Below are 26,302 nucleotides of genomic sequence, written 5' to 3'. Positions count from 1 at the left end.
TATATATACATATACTCATAATAACTCATGAATATATATTATAAATGGCTTATGATAGCTCAATAGTGCACGACACTAAAAATACTCTTAAAACATAACGTATAAATACTCATAATACATTACGAATAAATAGCTCAGTTTTATTAAAGCTATGGCGACAAAACTATTTTTCCATACTCCTATTGTGAATACCCATTTGAATACTCCTATGGACTTCCTACAGCTTTGCATGTCATATAGTTTATTTCCCACTATTAATGTTTGTACGCGTGTTACCATTTTAACGGCAAAGCTACTTAATAGTATTTTTTCTAATTCTAAATTTTCAGATCCAGGGGTTATTGTTACTAATGTTTCTGACCATTTTGGGATTTCGGCAAGTTTTAAAGTTTGTCTCCCGAGGCAGCAAGGCCCTACACTGAAAATGAGTATGTTACCTGTGCTCAACCAGGGTAACTTAGAAAAGTTTAAACAAGAGATTTCTAATGTTGATTGGAATAATGTAGTTGAAAATCTAGATGATATAAATATAAGTTTTCAGAGATTTTATAATATAATGAATCGGACAAGGTCAAGGAAAAAGATGCCCAAAAACCCGTGGTTGTCACCTAGTCTTCTGCGGTGCATAAATAAGAAAGACCAGTTATGTAGAGATTCAATAAGGAATGAAAATGATCCAGTTTGCACAAGAATTTACAAAAATTATAGAAATACTCTTAATAAACTTTTGAGAAACGCGAAGAAAAAATATTTTGAGTGTAAATTTAAAGATGCTTGTGGTAACCCAGCTAAAATATGGAAAATTATTAGAAGTGTTATATCTTCAACAAATCCGGTTGGTTCTGCCTGATGAAGTTACTACAAGTGATGGGTTAAAATCGAATGAGCCTGATGTATTTGTAATGCCCTTTCGGAACATTTTGCAACTGTTGGGGCTCGATTTTCTCGTACTACAGTAGCTTCTGATAATGATCCTCCGCTTGAGACTTTTATGGGTACTTCTGTCGATGTATCAATGTATCTAAGACCTGTCGCTCATGATGAAATTCGTAAGATTATCTTTGAGATGAAAAGTTCTTCGGCTGGGAGTGATTCCATAAACCTTCTTGTTTTAAAAACCGCGTTTCCAAGCATTTCACATATATTTACGTCCCTTATTAATGCTTGTTTTAAGCAAGGGAAGTTCCCCAATTGTCTTAAAATTGCAAGGATAACTCCTGTGTTTAAGGGTGGTAACAAGAATGATTTAGGGAATTATAGACCAATTTCATTATTACCTGTTGTTTCACGAGTTTTAGAAAAATGTATTAATATTAGAATTTATGAGCATTTGGAGCGTCATAAACTTCTACATCCAAATCAGTTTGGTTTCAGGAAGGGCAGAACAATAGAAATAGCGATTTCATTTATTACTACTATAATTAATGATGCTCTTGATAAAAAAAACTTAGGGTAGCTGGTGTATTTTTGGACTTAATTAAGGCGTTTGAAACTGTTGACCATCGAATATTATTAAAACAAAAAAGATGAATTTTATGGATTAAGGGGTGCTACATTGGGTCTGCTTTGCAGTTATCTTCAAAATAGACAGCAGTATATCAATTTACAAGAATTTTTGTCTAGTAAAAATGTTGTTAATTGGGGGGTTCCCCAATGATCCGTACTGGGTCCGACCCTGTTTTTAATTTTTATTAATGATCTGCCGCATGTTGTGAAAGCTCTGCCCAGAATTGACGACTTTGCTGACAACGGTCCGAGTAAGACCCAGGTTACTATGCCCTTATGTGCTGATGATACAACCTTGGTGAGTTGCCAGAACTTTTACCCTTGGTTTACGGAAATGATTTCGGAGCGGGGAATTATTAAACGAACAAGATTCACCTAATACCTCGGAATCAATGTTGATGAAACCCTATCATTTAAAGATCATGTGAAGTCAGTTTCGAAAATATTGTCACGTAACTTAGGTATCATGCGCAAATTAAAACATATTTTAAATTTTTTTTAAAAAAGGCGTTTTAAGCAGTTTCATAATGCTTAGAGGACCAATGAACAACCAAAACTATCAAATATGACAAGACCAATCTGATCAGCTACGGAAAAGGATTAAATGATAAACGAATACAAAGAACTAAGATATATACAGTTAGAATACGTGTGTCAACAATAATTACGACAAATCCAAAACAAAACTGAAGAACAAAGAAATACCCAGTTAGAAGATATGTGGCAGCAAGAACTAAAACGAGTCAAAATAAAAGTGAAAAAAAACATTCGGCTAGAAGATAGGCGGCACCGGGAATTACAAGTTACAGCGAGGATTAGAACATGTCAAAAATAAAAAATGACAACTCATTCGGACCCTTCAGCGTTATATGTATTCCCTGTGGAGTCCTCGATTTTCACGAGGCAAGAATAGGAAACAAAAGTGATCTATTTAGAGGTTGCTACTTACAACACGATTCAATATATGAAAGCATGCCGAGTGCTGGGGCCCCACCTCAAAATCGCCTACATTTTCTTAAAACTAGTATATTGACATTTTTGGCTAGAAAATGATATAAATAGGCCACAACTTTAAGGAAGAGTTTGTATTTTCCCATGGTTGTTGTATTGAACATATGGTGACGTTATGACATCAAGAAGAGGCCCACATTGAATGTGGCAGGAAGATAATTTACAATGAGAGTCAATAAATTCAAGCCTGAGCCATGTCGGAGCCTAGCTCATGGCATCAAAAAGGGGCTCACATTATCTACAGTTAGAAGACAAGCAACAATGCGAATCAATATTTACAAGCCTGCCACGTAGCCCAGCAGGGGTCCGGCGGCATAGTCGCTGGGCTCTCGGTACTATATATATATATATATATACATATATATATATATATATACATACATATATATATATAATATAATATAAATATATATATATATATATATATATATATATATATATATAAAATATAAATATATATATATAATATATAAATATATATAAATATATACATATATATATATATATATATATATATATATATATATGTATACATACATATATATATATATAATATATATATATATATATATATATATATATATATATATATAATATATATATATGTATACATATATATATATATATATATATATATATATATGTATACATATATATATATATATATATATATATATATATATATATATATATATATATATATATATGTATACATATATATATATATATATATATATATATATATATATATATATGTATACATATATATATATATATATATATATATATATATATATATATATATATATATATATATATATATATATATATATACGGCCTTTAGATATACGGCCGAAAAATTCAAATAGGTTTTGTTTGTTCACTGTCTTGGGAAAAAAGTCCTAATTATTCTTTCTTCTGTATTTCAATAGCGGTATGCTCCCATAAATTTTGGAATAAAATAACGTTAGTTAGTTGTTTTTTGGGGGGGAAGGCATATATGTATATATATATATATATATATATATATATATATATATATATATATATATATATATATATATATATATATATATATATATATACATTGTTAATCTAAATTTAAGGACATTTATTGTTCTGAAATATTCTTAGTGCTATATTGCAAAAATCCAAGAACATAATGTTTTGAACCAATCAAAACAGTCTCTGACTTACAGCTGAACATATAAAACAGCTGAAGAATCCCAAAGTTAAATTGTTAGGGAGTTCTTTTAGCAAGGTGTAACAATAGAAGATGTTTTAGTAAACAAGGTCTTAAAATATATTAGAAGGTTTAATGGCACGAGGCCATTCCAGAGCTAAGCTCTCGAGGGGCTCATCCCCCAAAAAACTTGGGTCTGAAAAAAACCTTTTATAGTACCCGGGTTGACCTTTCCTACAGAAATCAGGACTCTACACTGGCGTTACTACTGCTATTAAGAAAATAATCACAACACAAAACCATCTGAATCCAGCATAATGTGAGAGAGGGCTGGAGTGTTCATGGAATCTTTTCTAGGTGGGACAGGAGAGGGGATAAAGTTGCAAAGAAATTTAGCTTTGGTGAATATACTATTCACCAAAAAATACTTTTAATACTGCTAACCCTCCTCAGAAAAACAAAAAAGAGTGCACTATATTCCCCAATTTTGATTTCACCTCCACTGATTTTGAATTAAAAACGAATAGTTTTGGCGTCAAGCCATTGCTAATCGTAGAAAAAGCAAAGACAGATAATCCAACTGAGTGAGAGGCAAATCTGACATTAACCCCCTTATTAGGATTGTATAAAAATGAAACACACAAACAAATCCGTAGTACCCCCAGGAAGGATACAGAGCCCAACCCGTCAGTACCAACTTAGAGGGTTGGATTGATGTACATCCGTCTAACTACCTAATATAATCATAAAGTTAGGAAAACTTTGGAGTTAGAAAATAGGAATTTCATCGAATTTTATTTGGTAAGCTAGTAATGAAATACAGCTTCAGATAAGCATTTAGAGTACCACAAGTCATTGTCAAAAGACAAGAAGCTGGATTGGATATCCTGAATTTCAGGCTTGTAAGTTCAATTTCGTCTTTTCTCTTGAGAGTCTAGGAGCAAGAATCTATCAAACATAGTCAATATCTAATAATCCATTATTAATTTACTGACTTTAAAACACCAGAGCCCACCAAGTGACAGCAATATATAAAAAGAATTGTGCTTTAACCAAATATAAGATACAAAAAAATTTCAAAAGAAAAAGAAATGCAGATTCTACCTCTTTCAGAGAAATTCGAGCCAGTTTCACTAAGTTCTTCACACACAATAAAACTACTTATTGATGAGTCATTTTCCTGTTTAGATTCCTCCTCATAATTCATACCTTGGTACATTCATGCTTAATTGACTACCAGTGATGTCTGCAATTAAATCACAAGAATTACAGAAAATATACATATCTTCACAGAAGAGCAGGGGAGCGTCAGTAAAAGCAACAAATACCAAGTGTTACATTCTTTATATATTTAATAATTTTTTGGCGAATTGAAATTTATTCCTACAATGGAGAAACAAAAGGAAGATTGCTCTATATCAGTTATTCCTGACGTAAATAAGCAGTTTTAGTCCCAAGCTCAATAACTTAACATCATTAGTGAAAATTAAACACGGTAAAAGTTTGTGACTCATGGGGAAAATAGTAAATAATTTGACAGTTAGTTCCCTTATAAATTGAGCCCTTGTTTTACTTTACTCAATGATTCTGAAAACTGAAGTATGTTTTAATTGTCAAATGTTGAAGTGGTTCATGGCGTTCAGGAATACTGTCCTGTCACTAGATGTGTTTCAAATTGAACCGCCACTTGAAGCTGATTGTGTGAACCAGTAAAAAGAAGAAGCTGGGTAGTACCCAGAGACTCTAATCTAGTTAGGTAGCAGTTTTAAGAAAGCCATTCTAACCGAATGTCGAAAATCCTTAAGCCCTTATAATACTGAGGCACCCTGTTTAAGTGCTTCTGAAGTTTAGTGGAAGTTAAATAAAATTTCCTTCAAATATTGAAAAATACCTTGCTAGAGTAGAGAACTTAGCTGGTCAAAAGTGAGCTAAAAACAAAAATAAAATCCACTCTGAAAGGTTTTACAAACCCTTCAGATGAATTACAAGTAACCATTAATTTTTCTGCTAATCCAGAATATCTGGATGTCTAACAATAAACGCATTAAATACAGATAAATGCATTATTCAGTTGATTTAATGCAATTATAAGGAAGGAATTAACTTGCATATGACAGGCTTTTAAATACATCATCAAGTGTAAAATTACTTACATTAAACATAAAAGAACATATCTATTCTCCTAGTTAATGCTCCAAAACCATTAATACTCTTGGCAGTGACTCTTTCCTGTTCAAAACCCTCAAGTATCTCCGATTTAATAGTTTTGTTCCCATGAAATCTTTTTCAATCTTGGAAAAAAATAGTCAAACAACTTGATTCTTCAAGAAGTAGTTGAAGGTGCACGGCCTGAAACAAAAAAAAAAGAAAAACAATCATACAAATGTTAACCCCCTAAGGTATTTTGAAGGGTTACTGCAGAGAGCTTAGCCCCTCTTCTCCCTTATTTGCAGACCCAGGTCCTGTCTCAGCTACAAAGTAAAATTATTGTAGTATTAGTCCCTAGTTTGCAAGACAATGATTGTCTTCATTTTACAAGAATAATTTCAAAAATTATGACCTGCTACTGCACCAAACCTTCTTTCGTAGAAATAATATCCTTGCTTGTGGAGTTCTCAGTAAATTCCTAAGCACTCCTTTTCAATGGTGCTGTAACTGTCTTTTTCAGGCAAAGGTTTTCTGGATAAATAAATAACAAAAAGTTTTCTCTCCCGTTCTAATCTTTGACTTATAATATTCACTGCAGTATAGTCAAAAGCCTTTTCCAGAACAACAAAATCTTTGAGAAAAATGTGGGATTTGACCAAATAACTTTCATGCAGCATAGCTTGGGTATTTCATTAGTATTATTTTGTTTTTCTTTTTGATGTTATCTGAAGACCATAGGATTTTATCACAAAAATATTTCCAAAAGATATTGGTTGTAGATTTGACAACTAGAGAATAGGTTACTGATGAACAGCATGTTAACAGTAGCTGATAAGCATTAAAAAGATAGATAAATCATTTCCTTTTGGCTGTTGCTTTTTTTTTAAACAAAACTAACTGATCTTCAATTGGGATTATCTTCCTGGGCAATTAAGGCAAATTTGTCTGCTTTCCATGTCATAAAGCAATAAGAAAATTTGGTTCTGTCTGTTTATTATTTATGTTCCATGATGGCAACACAAGTAAGTATTTCTTATTGGAGTCCAGACATCAATATGACATAATAGGTTTTGCAAAGTCTTCTCACCACTAGCATCCCAATAAAATAACATAAATAATTTGTGAAAATACATTTTCTTATAAATTATGGCATAATTATTCTAGATCATGATATTTTTTTTTATCTAACTTTAAAAGGATATTTATTGGGTATACCAGCCTACTGGATTTCATCACCACTTTACTACCCTATTCAGCACAATGTTAACTTGAATTAGTATTCCTGTAGATTTAAGTTTTTTATTCTTTACTTACTTAAGAAAGCTCCTTTTGTTCAATCAATCGATGAAGTTAGGGTCACATCTACCTTCAGTTTAGTTAACACCTTTTTTTTGTTGTTGTTGAATTAATTTTTTAAAGGATCTTGATCATGGTTTAAGATTATATTGATATGAGTAAAACTTCAAAACTATGGCCAGGCACATATGGAAGATTTTTTCTTAGAGGTAGCATGCACCAATGAGGGGGGGGGGGGGGAACTCAATTTTAACAGATAGATCAATTATATGGAAAAAACTAAACATTAGAGAATGAATTGCAGATATCTCAACATCCCAAGAGCAACTTAACCGAAGGCCCCCTTTCCCTTCTTATGACCTTGATTACAAATTAAGTTATATGCAATTTTTGTTATACAGATAAACCACTTATATAAGAGATGTTTGTTGCAGAAATAGAAACCTATGCAACAATAGAACTTGGAAATCTAAGTTTTTCTCCATTTTTATTGAAATGCTTTTGGGATTGGTTTCATTTTTTGTTGTTTTTAAAACCATACAAAACCATAAGTCCAAAACGCCCATCACAATTACTTTGTAGAACCTTATGAAGACTTTCTGTGAATGGCTAGAAATACGGTAGTAAGTTTAAGTATATCAAGGCCAGGATTAGCAGTTGATGTGATTAAATAAAAAAAAAAAAATTTAGCTGAAAGTAAGGAGCAACATTAAAACTTAAAACGAGCAGAAATTACCCCGTATACGAATGAGGCTGTTCCCTCTTCAACGCCTCGCTCTTTGCGCTAAATTTTGACTCTTTATCTCAACTCTTTTTGAAACAGTAAAACCTTTAGCGTAAAGAGCAGGGCGTTGAAGAGGGAACAGCCCCTTTCATATACGGGTAATTTCTGCTCGTTTTAAATTTTAATGTTGCTCCTTACTTTCAGTTAAAAAAACTTGTTTTTTATTTAATTTCTGAACGTTTTTTAGTTAATCCATGTCTTGATTTCGGCTCTCTGCAGATGAATAATTAAAGCGAAATTTGCATATTTATTTATTTGGCTAAATGGCTTTCCCATAGTTTTGATCGAATGATTTGAGAAAGAAGGATGGGAGAGGAGGCCCAGTTGCCCTCCAACTTTTTGGGTACTTAAAAAGGCAACTAGAACTTTTAGTTTTTTTTTACGAACGTTTTTATTAGTAAAGGATATACGTAACTTACGAATTAGCTTACGTAACAAACTTCTATATTCTTATGTTTTTATTACGTATATGAGAGGGTTCGCCCACTCGTCAATACCTCACTCTTTACATTATAGCTTAAATTTTGTCTTCTGAATCACAAAGGCCGTAGAATAAATAGTTGAAATTACTAAAAATACTTTAGCGTAAAGAGTGAGGTATTAGGAGGAAGTGGACCCCTTATATTCGTAATATTTTCTGTTCGTTTTAAGTTTTAGTGCTACTCCTTACTTTCAGTTGAAAAAGCTTTTTCATATTTATTGTTTCATTGTTTTTTTTAATAATGCTAGAAAATGCTGCGCCCCATCATGGAAATCTTCTTCCCCCATGACAAATTCCTCCATGGAAAGTTCCCCCTACATAAGCCCCTCTTCTCAACCCCTCCTCCCAACCAAAAAATCCCCCTGAAAACGTCTGTACACTTCCCAATAACCATTACTATATGCAAACACTGGTCAGAGTTTGTAACTTGCAGCCCCTCCCACTAGGACTGAGGAGGAGTAAGTCGTCGCCAAAGACATAGTTATAAGGTTTTTCGACTATGCTAAATAGACTTTTCATTTCCGTTCGAATTAGCCCTCTCACAAAATTCTAAGACCACTGGGTCGATACGATCACCCCTGGGGAAAAAACAAACAAACAAATCAACACGCATCCGTGATTTGTCTTCTGGCAAGAAATACAAAATTCCACATTTTTGTAGATAGGAGCTTGGAACTTGTGCAGTAGTCTTCCCTGATATGCTGAATCTGATGGTGTGATTTTCGTTAATATTCTATGACTTTTAGGGGGTGTTTCCCCCTATTTTCTAAAATAGGGCAAATTTTCTCAGGCTCGTAACTTTTGATGGGTAAGACTAAACCTGATGAAACTTATATATTTAAAATCAACATTAAAATGCAATTCTTTTGATGTAACTATTGGTATCAAAATTCCTTTTTTTAGAGTTTCGGTTACTATTGAGCCGGGTCGCTCCTTATTACAGTTCGTTACCACGAACTGTTTGAAATGTAGCCATTGCTCACATATTTTTTTGTCTATGTGAACCCCTAGGCCCTTTGATCTGAGCTGGTTTTCAGCAGAACATTGGAGTTTGACTTGGGGTTGACCATTGAGTATGGGCAATTACCTTAAATCTGAAATCGCATTTACAGTGAGATAAGGTGGACTGCGTCCTCATGTAGACCATTATGCAATGGGAATTATAGTTGCCAAAATTAAGGACACTGCATTACAACATATTAAATTTCAGCAACCAGTCTGCAGCCCATGCTTGGATTTTGGAAACGTCTAATTGCCTACTAATTCTGTTGGCAAATCCAAAAAATTTTGAAGTGTCAGCAAAAAGAGGCATAATATTTTTGTTTCTTTTGTTATCATGTAAACAAGAAACAGAGCAGGGTCTACTCACAATTATAGGTGAAGAGTTGAACTTGCTGCATGTGGTTTGAGAGAAAATTCATTGTCCACTCAACAATATCCATGTTGATGTCTATTATTGAAAGCTTCAATTCGAGCAGTTTATAAGGAACTTTGTCAGAAGCCTTAGTGAAATCCAGAAGAGCCAAGTCCACTGGGATACTGTTGTCAAAAAGGCTGGTAATCCTTTTATTATATGTCTCAATTAGATTAACCTCAACCAGTATTTTTGGGAAGGAAACCATACTGGTTGGGAGATAAAAGATTATTGTAAATAAGATAAGCAAGGTGAAAAGAATTTACAATCTTTCTTGAGAATTGTTGTTATATGCATCTTTTTCCATTTAATTCGGGAGTTTAAGAACATATGCAATAGAGTAGGTGGAAGAAGTCTGTCAGGCTCAATAGTAAAAATGGATGCAAATTGTTCAACTTCTTCAAGTTCAATTTTTCTTTATTCAACTTAAAAGGCTGGTAAGGTTGGGAAGGAAACCATACTGGTTGGGAGATAAAAGATTATTGTAAATAAGATAAGCCAGGTGATAAGAATTTACAATCTTTCTTGAAAATTGTTGTTATATGCATCTTTTTCCATTTAATTCGGGAGTTTGAGAACATATGCAATAGAGTAGGTGGAAGAAGTCTGTCAGGCTCAATAGTAAAAATGGATGCAAATTGTTCAACTTCTTCAACTTCAACTTTTTCTTTATTCAACTTAAAAAATACAAAAACAATATTATGTCCCAACAGAGAGCAGAGCTCGTAAGGCTGGGACAGTGCAAAAATATAGAAAAAACATCAACATCTCATCGTAATAGTGATTCCGAAATTTAACACGGCAAAAGACAAACAAAATAGAAAAAAAAACTTATAAAAGAGAAGTAACAAGGATAAGTAAATAAATAAATATCGGGCAGGAGGGGCGTGGGAGGCGATCCCGGACACAGGGACACAAAAACAGAATACACAAATAAGAAGATTAAATAATTTAATTTTCCATCTTCAATGGTGAATAATCAAAATTTTAGCTAACAATATTTAATATTTGCTTTTTTTAATTTAGTTGAGATTTTTGGGATGGATCAAACAGAATTTTATCATTCAGCTTATAATTGTTAGCAATGAAGGGTATTTGGTACCTAATCGAAAACCTTGACCTTTCAGAACTTACAAAAGGAATTCGGTACATCCCAGACCTCCGATAATCCAAACGAGGAAGTAAAATAAACAGAGATTTCTCATAGAAATAATTTTTAGAATTTAAATTTGAAAATGCCATATGGAAGTATTTAATACTCGTATATCATTTAAATCTAACAAATTTAAGAAGAGGAATAATGTTTTAGTTTCCGAAACATTTTCAAGTTTTGATGGGCGATGTAAGAAATTTCCAAGTATTGTTATCGCCCTATTTTGTAGTACCTATAAGGGTTTTATATGCTTCCAAAATGTATTAAGATATACAACTGAGCAGTAATTCAAATAAGAAGTAAGTAGAGAGTGGTAAATTATTTTTAAAATGGTAAAAGGAAAAGTATTCTTCACACGATACATCGACCAAATATTTTGAGCAAGTTTTAATCTTAAAGACTCAATATGATTATGAAATGGCAAAAGGGGATCAAGAAAAACTCCTAAGTAACGATATGATTGAAACCTACAAATACAAGAAATCTATCGAGTGGCACGTTTGTAACGACCAAAACCCCGAAATTAGTTTTTGTAAAATTTGGTACTAGATTATTGGAGGTAACACTTATAGTCAGATTTTCGATCAATGTCAATGAATCACTAGCTTTAACTGTTATAGCTATATCATCTACAAATAGAACTGCATGGCTAATATTCTCATGCAAACCTCGTGGAAGATCATTAATATAAATCAAAAATAAAAGTGGACCTAATACTGAGCCTTGGGGGACACCAATATAAATAAGACTTTTTAAATTAGTCATTTCTCTACCGAAATCTACTGTGATTTTGCGTCCGCACGGGTATGATTTAATTATTTGTAATCCTTTCCCTCTTATGCTAGAATTTATCATTTTGTTATGAAGAATTTCATGATTTAAAGTGTCAAATGCTTTTTTATATCATAGAAAACAGTAGCCACATGGAAATCATCATCTAAACAATCATTTATTTCTAATGAAAGAGCTGCAACTGCGTGTTCTGTCGAACGGTTTGCCCTAAATCCAAATTAATATTTGGTAAAGAAATTTATTTTATCTAAATAGCTAGAAATCCTTTCTTTTAAAATTTTTTCAAACACTTTAGATAATGGCGATAAAATTGCAATTGGACGATAATTACTTACATCAGATTTATCGCCTTGTCTATACAACGGAATTACTCGGGCAATTTTCCATCTACTAGGAAATATACCTGAATTGATACTCAAATTGAAAATGTGGACAAGTGGTTCAAAAATAACTCCGTCAATACTCTTTAACAAATTAAAGAGTAAATGTGCTGGATTCTATTTTCACAAAAACCCCTAGACCCCTTCCTAAAAGACCACATATATCACTAGGCTAAACATAAAACTGTGCTGGTGGTTTGCATTATTTTTGTGCTTATTTCAATGAACAGTTTGTTTATTATACCAAATAAATATCCCACTGAATTATTGTTTTTTATATTTTTGATAATCTTATGGAATTCTGCAAAACTAACAGGGGCCAGAAATATGCTCGCACATTCATTGGGGGGGTAAATATACTTTATGCGACCTGTAAGGGGACAAATCTATTCCTTCTGAAACAATTGCTTGACCAACACCAGTAAAATAATCACTGAACATATTAGCAACATCTTGCGGTTCTCTAACTTCTACACCATTTATATTAATTAAAACCTCAGGATGTGATAACTTTTAATTTTTTCCAATTTTATCCTTAATTAAATTCCAAGTTTTTCGAAAAGAATCAGAATTTTTAAATGAATTTTCATAATACACTCTTTCATTTTCTCTAAGAATCCTTACTAACAGATTAAAAGAATCAGAATTTTTAAATGAATTTTCATAACACACTCTTTCATTTTCTCTAAGAATCCTTACTAACAGATTTTTATAGTTTTTAAAATGTATTATATTTATTTCAGTGGGATACTTCATTTTAGTTTTATTTAAGCAATTTTTTCATTAATAGACCTCAAAAGCGATGCATTTACTCATGGTTTTCTTGGTGTATGCCTCTTTCCTTTCAGATTTCTATATAGGCAAAATTTATCAAGCTTTTCAGTCAATATATTATAAAAGTTATCTAAGGATTGATCTGGATCCATTTCATTAATTACTGAACTCTAACCTACATCACCGAGTGCTTCTTATAATTTTAACAAATTTTCTTCCCCAAAGTCTCTTTGCTTTGTTGACTTCTTTTCATTATACAGGAAATATAGCGAAAATCAGCCATAAGTATGCAGTGATCAGATGAATCATCAGGAATGACATATGTACTAACAGCACTTTCAGGTGAAAAAATATTATAAATTAGTGAACATTTCGTATCAGTTATTCTAGATGGTACAAGACATTAAGGATATAATCCTGAGATAATGGACATTCTAAAAACCTCAGTGTTACTATCCAGTCTATTCTGATTAGCAGAAACAAGGTTCATTAAATCAATATTAAAATCTCCCGTAACTAGATAAGAAGTATTAAGACTAGCTCATTTATCCAAGAATTTTTCAAAACAATTGCTAAATTCTATCTGACTAGCTGACAGACTACAGTAAATAACTACGATTAGAATCTTCTCATTATTTGGAATAAAAACATTCAACAACACAAGATTCAAATAACATTTCAATATTCATTGGCAAAAAATCTAGTCTTGCACAGGCTGGTATGCAACTTTTAATTAAAACACCAAGACCACCTTTCTTTTGCATACTCCTCCCAACATGAAACAATTGATAACCAACAACATGAATACTTTCAATTGAAAACTCATCTAAAAAAGTTTCGCATAAACCGAATATGTCCGTATCAGATGTCGATAGAAAAGGGTCAATTGTATCCCTTGCAGTCCTCCAGCCCTGGCAATTCCAAAACGATATCCTCCTTGTCCTAGAATTTTTCTTTGCCAATCCATCCAAAAATAAATATTGATTTTTTGGTATATCTAATATGCTGCTATTATCTTCATTATCACTAGCTACAATGTTTTGGAAAACTGAATGAAACAAAAAAGAATCTTGCTCAAATTCTTTTAACCTTGATGATGGAATTCCATCAGTATCTCTATTCATTATCAAATATTACAACCATGCCAAGAATAACCACACCACGACCCATGGGCCCAACAAACAAAAATAAAAGGTAATAGACACAGAAACAACTAAGAAAAGAAAAAAGAAATATGTTCATTCTAAGACAAATTCTTTCAATATTCTACCACTATTCATAAAGACCTCTATGTGCTTCAAACAAGCAGTAAAAAAAATAGATAAATAAAGAGAAACAATAGTAATAAATATATAGAGCAACAAAAATTAGTGAGAAAATAAATAAAAAACAAATAAATATGAAACAAAACATGATTAAACACTTCCTACTTGTATATTTTGATACATACTAACAGGGCGCTTTACTATAAGACAATATGATTTTATTTCACTGAAACAACATTGGAAAACAATGATGTACATGTCCTTGGGCGTTCGGAAAGTCGTCAACCTCTGATGCTATCACTAAATGAATATTTTGTAATTGAGCCGTCAGGTCTTTTCACAAAAAAGTTTGTCTGAATCCCCTTTGATATCCATGCCCCATATCTAGGAATCTTCCACAATTTATCCCGTTTTGCTAAAATCAGCTTACGTATTTTACGAATTTTGGCTGGCAAATCATCACTAATAAACAAGTTACTATTATTTCCATGAAATGTCTTGTCCTTAAGCTTGCTGGCATTTTTTATAATAGAAAACTTGTCATCTTTTTTATTTAGTGTCACCTTTAAAAATTTACGATTTCTGTCATATTGCAAGATTGTAAAATTTACTTCAGGCAATTCTAATCCATGGCAAACAACTTCTGTGAATAAAACTTTAGCGTTATCAATATCCTCGCAAACTGCATTCCATATGATGATATTATTTTCTAACTTGGCAGCTTCCAATTTCACAATCCGACACATTGAATCTTCATTTTTTCTTTTTAACTTAGTTAATTCATCAGTACAAGTTTTTAATTGAATGTTGAGGCAGGACGTATCATTTTCAATTTTTCCGATTTTCAATTCCCTATTAACCATCTTATTTTTAAGAAGCGAATGTTCTTTATCCAGATTATCGACCCTTGTAGTAAGAATACATAATTGATTGCATAAGTTGTCTAATTTGTTACCATTTTCTTTTACGATTTCAAGAATTTGCTTAAAATCTGCAGCTAGTATTGATATTTCCGGTTTTGAGCTAGAGCTATCATCTGAGATGTTTAATGAAATATTCATACCTTCTCGTTTCGGATTTTTCCTTTTATATCCCATTGTACATTAATATTGTACTAATATCCCAATATTAATACATATTACGAAATATCCAGCAGTTCTTCAAATAATGTTTTTAGCACTGAATGAGTATCCAAAAGTTCTTGAAGTAATATTTTCACATAAATCCACACAGAGGTCTTAACTGCATCTTACTCAGACAAGAGCATTGAATGAACTGAGCACTGAAGTTCATGGAGCAGATCTATAATGTTTTGTAGGTTCCTTACTCTGTCTCTATCTGATGATTTAAAACATCTAGTGATCTTCTTTTGTGATCCTGGCTGGATACTGTAATTCAAAAATTCACTGGATTCACTCTCCCCCTCCCTCCCAATGGATATACATACAGCAAACTATATACATTCCCTCTGTATTATAAAAGACCCATAAGTTGTAATGCCTGATGTTGATAATGCTGATATGCTGATAAATCAGATGTTAGCCTACAATTGTTTTTATTGCAAGATATAGTGAGCAGCTAGACAATGAACTGTATATTAATCTATATGAGGGGGGGATGAAATAAGTTAGTACTAAATAGATTACTTCAAAGTAGTTTTCAGAATTTTCAAGGGTTTTCTTTAAGTATGCCACTGGTCTTAACAATTACTGGAATCAACATAAATAAAATTCCAATATTGACAGTATTTTCATCTTTTTGTTAACAAAGTTGTTACATAGATAAATTTATCCATCCTCTAAATGTGCTGGATTCTATTTTCACAAATACCCCTAGTCCCCTTCCTAAAAGACCACATATATCACTAGGCTAAACATAAAACTGTGCTGGTGGTTTGCATTATTTTTGTGCTTATTTCCAATGAATGGTTTGTTTATTATACCAAATAAATCTAACCTAAAAAAATCTGTATAGCTTTGTATATATAACAGGACAAGGTCTGATTAAATTTACATATTTTTTTATTTGCTTAAAAAAAAATACTAATTGTGAACAGACCTATATAACATGGGCTGTATATTTATCCATCAGGGGGGGGGGAGGGACGGTATTAATACTGTAGCAAATACACTGTTAGGGATTAGACTAAAAAACTCTGTGTACAGTAAGCTTATTGCAATTGATTTTTTAAATTTTTAGTATTCAATAAGCAATTGGAAATATTTGAAATACAAAGAAAACACATATTGAAACCTAGGCCAGGTCTACTTGATTAAATAGTTCCTCACTACAATTCAGAGCTCAATAAACTGCAATTTGTCCTTCTCCAGATTGAAAATTAAGCAGATAGACAGTTAAGAGAAGAAATGCACTTCTAATAGGTAATTGGCATTGATTTAGTCATAGAAACACTTCCTAGCCTATATTTGAAAATATCATACAAATTTACGAAAATTACTCCGGGGAAACTACTTGGCAACATTCATTCATTGCCCCACTGCTTTCTTTAAAATATTGAATGCCTGTCTAGGCAGCAATTGGGCAAATAATGAGGAGTTCATATTATTGATCTACAAATACAGTGAGCATACCACTAGATGCCATTTTTTATGCTCTTACTGATAATTGCTTTTCTCCTAGATTCAGTTTTAAGCCTTTTGTTGACTCTTGAAAATGACAATTTCTTTACCTCAAATTGCAGCTAGGAGCAGCTGAAAGATTTCTCCCTGTAGATCTCCAGAATGGTGACTTTAGTTGTATATAAAGTCCATTAGTGACCAAGTGCTGCTCCATGTTCAGTAGCATTCTAATTGAATTTACACTCTCTGGAGGACCACTTAGCATCTAGCCTTCATTTGGAGATATCAACAGATACAGCAGTAACTGTTTCATTAGATAGTATGTTCCAACTGTTGACAATGTGTGATGAAAAGAATTGAGTGTGGACTCTAGATATTGTAGACTGATTGACAAGTTTCAGCTGATAACCTCTAGTTCTTGTGTTGGTACCAACAGTAGGGAATAATGCTGAGAGAGTATTATCCTCAGTAACTTGTAGATCAAAATGGCATCCCCTCTATTTCTACTGTAAACAAGTTTAGGTAGATTCAGCTTTGATAGTCTTACAGGGTAAGAAAGCTCCCACATGCTGGATATCACTTTAGTGGCATGTCTCTGCACATTTTCAGGAACATTTATGTCTTTTTTAAAACATGGGGAGGCAAGAGACATTCCAACTTAAAATTGGGGATGCACAAAACCTTTATATAAAGGACTGATGACTTTAGAGGAACAAGTGGAAATAGCTTGCTTAATCAGTCCCATGGTTGAACTAGCCCCAGCAGCAGACCTCCTAGCATGAGTCCTGACTTTTGGTTCAGTGTTAATAGTGACACCAGGATGCTACTCATTCTTTACAGAGGAGAATAGGTGGCCTAAGAAAATTAAAAGCAGCAAGGATTGAGTTTGCCAAAGTGGATGATATGGCACTTGGCAACATTGTATTCAAGAAGCCAGGCCTCAGCCCATTGACCCAGCAGTTGAAGATTATTTTGTAGCAGGACATGATCTTCACATGATAGAGCTGGTCCAAGAAGGTTCAGGTTGTTTGCATAAAAAGTTGATTTGGTGCTGATAATGGAAGGATCATCACTATGCAAATATGAAATAGTCTAATGCCTTTTTCAAAACATGGGGAGGCAAGAGACATTCCAACTTAAAGTTGAGGATGCACAACATCCTTGTATAAAAGACTGATGACTTTAGAGGAACAAGTGGAAATAGTATGCTTAATGAGTCCCATGGTTGAACTAGTCCCAGCAACAGACCTCCTAGCACAAGTCCTGACTTTTAGTTCATTGTTAATAGTGACGCCAAGATGCTACTCATTGTTTACAGTGGAGAATAGGTGGCCTAAGAAAATTAAGAGTTTCAAGGATTCAGTTTGCTGAAGCAAATGGTATGGCACTTTGCAACATTGAATTCAAGAAGCCAGGCCTCAGCCCATTGATCCAGCAGTTGAAGATTATTTTGTAGCAGGACTTGATCTTCACATGATAAAGCTGGTCCAAGAAGCTTCAGGTTGTTTGCATAAAGAGTTGGTTTGCTACTGATAATGGAAGGATCATCATTATGAAAATATGAAATAGTGAAGGACCCAACACACTTCCTTGAGGAGCTCTACTCAGGACACGCATAGAGGAAGAAAGAATACAATTACCAGAATCATGAAATAACTGAACATATTCAGATAGCAAATAAAGAAAATCAAGGATCCAGAGCAGGGATTTCTTTTCAAGCTTGACTGCATATAATTTAATTGCAAGCTGCTTATAACACACTTTGTCAAAAACTTTAGGAAAGTAAGACAGAGTTATGTCAGCAGGTACCCCCATATCAAGCAACTTAGTGGTATGATCAAATGATTCAAGGAGATTGGTGTCAATAGATCTTCCTGAATGAATGATCAAACCTGTGTAAAACATTAGTTGCTTCAAGGAGTTTAACAACTGCAGAATAGACATCATGCTATTGGGTCAACAATTTTCAGCAAGGTCCTTTCTACCTTTTTTAAATATAGTAATGATATGTGCAGTTTTCCAATCCAGAAGTAGCCTGGAAAGATTTAATGATAACTGGAACAGCATTTATTCAGATTTGGCAGATTTATTCAGTTTAAGGGATGTAAGTTCCTTTAGAATCAATGTATCAGTAATCAGAATCAGTTCCATCTTACAAGATACATCATATAAAGGAGGTGTGGGATAAACAATACTCAAATTGAAGGAAAACACAGTTGAGAAACATTGGTTGAAAATTTCAACTTTCAGCACGAGATCAGCAACTGATTAAGTAATGTGCAGGTTATCTGGGACTGTGCATCTGCTGTTAAATTTTTGAGTGGCACAACATCAAAGAGATTTAGGTTTATCCTTTTATTCCTCTCAGCCAATTTTTCCTCAAAACTTTTCTTCAACTCCTTTATTTGGTTGGTTGTTTGACATTCAAAAAGATTTCTAAGACCTGATAATTTTCTGTGGTCTTATTTTTTCTATAGTAATTCTATGCTTCGTGTTTTCTGTTGATTAGCTTGCTCACTTTGGAAGTTAAAAAAAAAGGTAAACTGTTTGCCAGAAAAATTCTGGTGCAAGACTTTTCAATATGCAGAATTTTTATTTTCACATTTGACCAACCCTCATCATCACCAATAATAAGCTTTTTCTGCTGATATTGGCAAGTTTTTGAGAGACTAGTTTGTAGTTTACATATTTTTGTTGCTTAGAAGAAGGTTGTTTGGTAGATAGACACAACTCCAAAAAAATTAATAAATGGTCATTATTACCAACAGGTGTGCTTATTACATTCTTGATAAGAAGGTAAGAGTTACTAAGAACAACCAGATCAAGAGTGTTGGAGACTCGACCTTCCCTGATACAAGTTGATTGTGATATTGTTTGACAGAAGGAATTATCAGAGATGGCAGACAAAAAAGGAGAGCCTCTATTACAAAAACTAGATCTATCAATCCATAGGATTTCAGGAATAAAAATATAAAAACAGTTAAAACATTGGTTTCAAACTTACTATATCATTTTAAGGCAAAGTTTTAGTTTCATCACAAGCTGTTGAAAATGCATATTACTGCACATAGCAAAATTCTGATTATTGCATATTGTTTCTTTGTCATTATTACAGAAGTGCGTCCATTTTTTAGCTTTCCAAAATCCACCTTCAACAAAACTAAAAATGCATAAAATGGGCAGGATTTTGAAGCTGAGGGAAATGTTGGGATTGGGCAATATGGATGAATAATGACATAAGAACAATATACAATCATCAGAATCTAGCTATATGCAGCAATTCAAAACAAAAAAAAAATCACAAATATCCTCCCTTCAAACTTATAACACTGCAGATTCTTCCCTTGACTAACTACAATTTTAGGCAGAAATAGGGCTGCAATGATGAAACATCATGACCATAACAGACAAGGCTTAACCGATCAGCAAAAAGTATATCATAAACATCAACTAACAATTAAACCAATCAGTCCATGGGCCCATGGGGCTCATGGACTAATATGCTTTGCTCTAGAAGTAACATTAGCTGTAAGCAAAATCAGACATTTGTTTTGTTCAGAAACAGCTGACTAGTTTAAACTCAAAAGTGAAAGTGAACCATTTTAGATTTAACATCAATGGATGCATGAGTTTTTTAATTAACTTTCAATTTGCTACTGCTGCTATAAGGGAGACAGGGGCTTTTTCGGACGGGGGCATGATCGGACAAACGATATTGCTCGTTCAGATATTGATACAAAAATTTGACAAAAATGTCAGTAGATGGCGAGCATGTAACGCACGTTCGATCAAATTCTGACTAGAATTCAGTAATAAATGTTCCTTTGAGAGGGTCAGATGCAAATTTGGAGGTAAATTTAAATTTCTAGCTGTATGTTCCTTGTCAATTTTCAGGCGTTCTGCAAGCTTTAGGGGAAAGCAGTTTCGGCAGGTAAGAGAGTGATCTATTGGCTACTTTCTAATTATAAAGTAATATATATAATTTCATATTTTTTTTTTGGCAGCCATCTTTTTATTAAAGGTCACTGTGGGGCATTTCCGGACACAGATTACGGGGCATGTACGGACATTATTTCTTGCCTGTCAGAAAATGCCCCCATCATGTGAAGTTCAAAGTGAAGTGTTAAAACTCTTGCCAGAGTTTGAAATAAAGCTGCACAGACCTGCACAAGTTTCACTATTATTCTTATCAGTTCTAATACTTTATTTCTTTTCAGAAAATGGTACGAACGTATCCATTAGATCCATCTATTTCGCTAGTTTTAGATCCATCTATTCATGGAGGTAGAATTGTGCTATTTAGGATTTGTTTTTAGAATTGTTTTAAAATGGTAAGGTGTACCTAAATTTGAAAGTTCGTAATTTTTTAAACCTAAAAGAAATTGCACTATTATTTAATAGTGGAAAAAGATAGACTGTAAGCTATTCTGATATTAAATTAAAAACAAGTTATCTGTATTTAATGAAGTAAAAATTTAATGCACATAATAAAGCTCTTCTATTCTTGAGATAACGTTAAAAATACTTTGCATTCTAATCTAATCGCCCCTGTGCAGTTGTTCTTAAAGCTAAAATTCTGACTAACATCAAAATCCTAACATCAATGCAGTTAGATAATTCTTGGAAGAAGGACTGGCAGGACTTTATAGAGGGAGAGGGGGGAATAACATAAAAAATAAAATATATTTGATAATTTGATAGTTTCACTATTATTCTTATCAGTTCTAATACTTTATTTCTTTTCAGAAAATGGTACGAACGTATCAGCAAAAACGAGACAAACCACCCCCTGATCTAGCAATGTTACAAAGAGCAGTCGCTTCAATCGTCAAAGATGGTAGCTCTATCAGAGCAGCTGCAGAGAACTTTGGACTCAAAAAGTCAACAGTTAATGATGCCCTTAGACGATACCGTGCTGAACTGGATGCCCAGCCCGATATTCTGGAAACTGATAAATCTCCGGCTAAGGTCCTGCCATCTGAGAGACGTGGATTTTGGCAAGTTTTTACTAGAGAGCAAGAAAAGCAACTCACCGAATATTTAAAAGCAGCATCGCTGATGAATCATGGGCTGACAGGGCTTTCAACTCGTAAGCTTGCCTATGAGTTTGCAGTAAAGCTTAATGTGAAGATGCCCTTAACGTGGACGGAAAAGGGAAGGGCAGGCCTAGACGGGTTCTCTTCGTTTATGAAGAGAGGAAATGAGCTATCAATCCCATCTCCAGAAAATACTAGTCAAGCACATGCTTCTGGGTTTAATGCTCCAGTGGTCAGCAAGTTCTATGACAACCTAGCAGAATTTTACAGCAGGCATAAGTTTCCACCTTGCAAAATCTGGAACTGTGATGAAACAGGTATCCCTACTGTTTTGGATCCCCCCAAGGTTGTAGCCAGGAAGGGGGCTAAGCAAGTCTCACAAATTGCTTCAGCAGAGCAGGGAGAGAACACGACTATGCTAGCTTTCATCAATGCAGCCGGACGGGTTATCCCTCCTGTTTTTGTCTTCCCTAGAGTTCATGTGAATTGCCGGATGTATAACCTGGGCCCACCTGGAAGTTTAGGTCTGTCTAACAAAAGCGGCTGGATGACGGATGACAATTTCCTCCTCTCTATCAAGCATTTTCAAAGTGAAACAAAATCGACAAAGGAAGATCCTCACTTGCTTTTGATGGATAACCACGGCAGCCATATCTCCATTGAAATTGTTCACTTTTGCAGAGAAAACGGAATTGTTGTGCTGACATTCCCCCCACACTGTTCACATAAACTGCAACCCCTTGATATCAGTGTTTATGGACCTTTTAAAAACGGGCTACGTAATAGTTTCAATGAATGGCTTATAGCACATCCAGGTGGCAGAATATCAATCCATGAAGTAGCCGAGCTATCCCGACAACCGTTCCTAGATAAGTTCTGCCCCAGCAACATTGTTGCTGGGTTTCAAAGGCCCGGTATTTTCCCATTCAATCGTCATGCTTTTGGCGAATCAGATTTTCTCCCTGCTCTCGTTACTGACGTTCCACTAGCTGCAACTACTAACTCTACTACAGAGGCAGCAGATCACGGTGAAGTTATCCAGGACTCTGAACCTGAAGGTCCTGCTCCTGGTACATCCGGGACAGCTCCTATCACCCCCGAGTCTGTAAGGCCGCACCCAAGGATTGACCCAACAAAAAGAAATCCTTTGAATGGAAGAAAAAGAGGGAAAACCCGCATACTGACAGATACCCCTGAAAAAGAAAAGCACAACAGAGAAGCAAAGAAAACCAAGAAAAAAACGCCACAGAAGAAAATCACTAAAACCAAGAAAATGGTCGGTCGTCAACAGACCAAGGTGGGAAATAAGTGAAAACCATCAGCTTTCATCAGGCTTTCAGTTTCGGAGACCAGTTCATCAGAACCTGAACTGCCAGATGACATTTGTGATGATGAGTCGGACATGTCACTTGACTTGGGAGAGGATGATGTTGTGGCGAGCAACAGACCAGTTTCTCCCATCCAAATCAGAAAGTTTGTTCTCGTCAAGTTTGAATTAGGAAAAAGCAAGTCCTCGTGTGTGTATTACGTTGGGCTAGTCGAGTCCATTGATAATGATGTTGCTGACGTCAAGTTTTTGAGAAAGATTGGCCCAAAGTTCGTATTCCCAGAGATTGAGGACAAAGCAACAGTCGACAAAAAGGATATTGTCCTAGTCTTACCAGATCCTAGTTCCTCAGGTGGGACAGCAAGATCCATTGCTGGACATGTGTTTTCACGTGATTTCTCAGCCTTTAATATAAAGTGATGGTTAAGTACCAGTACTTTTAATTACTTTTCTTGCTTTTACACAAATATACAAAGTTTGTTATAACTTGTGCAGTACTTTTCTTTGAGAGGTGGGGCATGTCCGATCATGCCTTGGGGGTGTCCGAAAATGCCCCATGGTGGGGCATTTTCAGACAGCATGACCAAACTTGGGAAAATCTCATTTCTGAAAATGTGGTTGTAGATAGGGCAATGAGGTTGTTGGTGTGGATTGCCAAATAGTTTACCTTCCAAAAGGAAGTCTAAACACAGTGATCGGTCCAGTACGGAAAATGACACAACCGAAAATCTGAAAAACGTCCAAAATAGCCCTGGTCTCCCCTACAGAAATTACCAGTGATGAACAGAATTAGTATTTAAAATATAATTTCATTCATATTGTACAACTTCAACTTTTCCCTTGGCTTCAAAGTCCTAACCACTTTACACATTTTTAGTTTGCCCCATGGAGGAGGAGGGTCAACCAGAAATGGATGCACTTCTAGAATTGGAATTTCTAAGTGCTATAGCATGGAAACAATGCTGCTTTGCAGCATTCTTTTGACAGAATGCTTTTTCTGTCAGTGATAACATTTTTGACATATAGGTGAAACAACAGTTTTTAAGCAGCCAATGGCAGATTTGTTTTGATTTTTTTTATTCAAATTAATCTTGACAAATAAGTGTCAGTGAATTATACAACCTTTGAAAAATGGATTTATAATGCAATACTGAGCATGAAACAAATATTATAACCCATTTTTATATCCAAAAGATATAAGCAATGATTGAAATAACTGACTTACCAATAAAGTGGACATACCATTTAATGCCTTTTTTTATGTTCTTTACAAATTTAATAATCATTTCTACTGTAACTTCAAATTTAAGCACTTTTTGACCTAACCCAACCTAATTTAATATAAATAATTCTAGCCCTGAAAAAATGGAGTATTATTTTGTTGAAAACAACAAAGAAAACAGCATTGAGAAAACATGGTATTAGCCTAAGCAATAATTCATACTTTATTTGAAAATTTGTCATTTTTAAGAGCTGAAAACTGCCTAAATTTGCATTTGCAATAGAAATGATCAGGCTATTATTATTATATCCTGGGAAGGTATTTTACAGTACCTACCTCTACTCCTTCTCCTTCTAGATGGCCCTGAAATTTGCCTATATGACTGGTCTATACCTACTGAAATTTTGACAAAACAACATTTTACCTTAATTTTCAGTTAGCCTACCAGTTGCTTTTTCTCTGCCTTTAGTTCTGAAAATGCAATTCATGTTATTTGAGTAGAATTCTGAGCCATATCAATATTTTTTACAAAATTTAGGAAATGTATTTGCAAATCTTTAAAACCTTATAAATTGGGATTGAACAAAGTTGTGAAGCTGAAAACAATTTTGTTGTAGCCTACTTCATTTAAGCAGAAGATCTATTATGCAAGGTTTCACTTTTATATCACACATATTTTTCAAGGTTGTCAAAGGTCAGGGCCCTAAAGGAAGAAGGAGTGGAGGTGGGTAGGCTACTTCAAAATACCTTCCCAGGACATACTTTAGCCAGAAGACCCATCCCTGAAAGTTTCATTTTCCTAACCTAGCCCCTTTCCAAAATAGGCCTAGCAAGAAGTCCCTAAATAAGAATTTTACCCCTAAATTTTGAAAAAAAAACATTGATATGGCCCAGAATTCTACTCAAATAACATGAATTGAATTTTCAGAACTAAAGGCAGAGAAAAGCAGCTGGTAACTGAAAATTAAGATAAATATTATTTTGTCAAAATTTCAATAGGTTTATCTGCATTTGCCATCGGTCATGTAGACAAATTACAGGGCCCTCTAGAAGGAGAAGGAGTGGAGGTAGGTACTTTAAAATACCTTCCTAGGATATACTTTTGTCTGTAGACCCATCCCTGAAAGTTTCATTTTCCTAACCTAACCCCTTTCCAAGATAGCAAGAAGTCACTAAACTAGAATTTTACCATATTTACCAGTATCTTAATTGTTCATCTTATTTTGACTAGCCTAGGCCTGCTTTTCTAATGTAGCTAGCATTTACTTATCTACGGACTTACGTCAATCTAGAGTGTATCCAAGATCAAACGGATCAGGACTAATTAACTTTCCTTGAAGAGGCTAGGCCAACTTTCCACCTCTTTAAGTTTACAATTGTATCCATGGATACCAGTCTCTCCATGAATCAAATGTTTAAATTGAAAAGTTTATGCCATCTAAAAAAAAAATTAACGTTCTTTTTGCTTTTCGGTACTTTAGCTGTTTTTTAGACAATGGGTCGTGCTACTCCTTTATACAGAATTCTAGTAACTTTGGGATAACGAGTCGGGAGGGTGTGCTTGATTAGTCCCAGAGTTGAACTAAAAACAGAAGTCAACAGAAGACCCCTCAGCCTGGGTACTAAACAATGAAAAAATACATTGTCAATAATGACACCAAAATCTCATTCACCATTCATAAAAGAGATTGGATGACCGGAAAGAAAATAAAACCGACAGGATTTTTTTTTATTCCCAAAGTGAATGATATGACGGTTGGTAATTATAAACTCCAAAAGCCAAGCCTCAGCCTAATGACAAAGCAATTTAAGACTATTTTCTTATAGGGTATGGTCTTCGCATGACAAGGCTGGTCCGAAAACTTTTGAGTCGTCAACTTAGAAAATTAGCTTACTACAGACAGTTAAAGGAGCATCGTTAATCAATATGATGAGCAACTAAGGATCTATT

General features: G+C 34.0%; 1 protein-coding gene across 2 annotated transcripts in view; it reads right to left on the bottom strand.

Annotated features, from left to right (window-relative positions):
• Positions 1 to 25,772, bottom strand: part of LOC136029342 (uncharacterized) — a 77,453-nt gene extending 51,681 nt beyond the window's left edge. The window contains exons 1-3 of one of the 2 annotated variants that reach the window (XM_065707633.1): positions 25,634 to 25,772; positions 5,854 to 6,049; positions 4,805 to 4,946 (exon numbers count right to left, since the gene is read on the bottom strand). In XM_065707633.1, the coding sequence (XP_065563705.1) occupies positions 4,805 to 4,919 (115 nt within the window). In that variant the 5' untranslated portion in view covers positions 4,920 to 4,946; positions 5,854 to 6,049; positions 25,634 to 25,772. The remainder of the gene's footprint in view (positions 1 to 4,804; positions 4,947 to 5,853; positions 6,050 to 25,633) is intronic. The other variant, XM_065707634.1, reaches the window with a different exon arrangement.
• Between the last annotated feature and the right edge of the window lie 530 nt (positions 25,773 to 26,302).

This window comes from Artemia franciscana, chromosome 7 (genome assembly GCF_032884065.1).
Source record: "Artemia franciscana chromosome 7, ASM3288406v1, whole genome shotgun sequence".
In the NCBI taxonomy this organism is placed as follows: domain Eukaryota; kingdom Metazoa; phylum Arthropoda; class Branchiopoda; order Anostraca; family Artemiidae; genus Artemia; species Artemia franciscana.
Note: the sequence above shows the minus strand (reverse complement) of the source record. Positions and strands in the feature narration are given on the sequence as shown.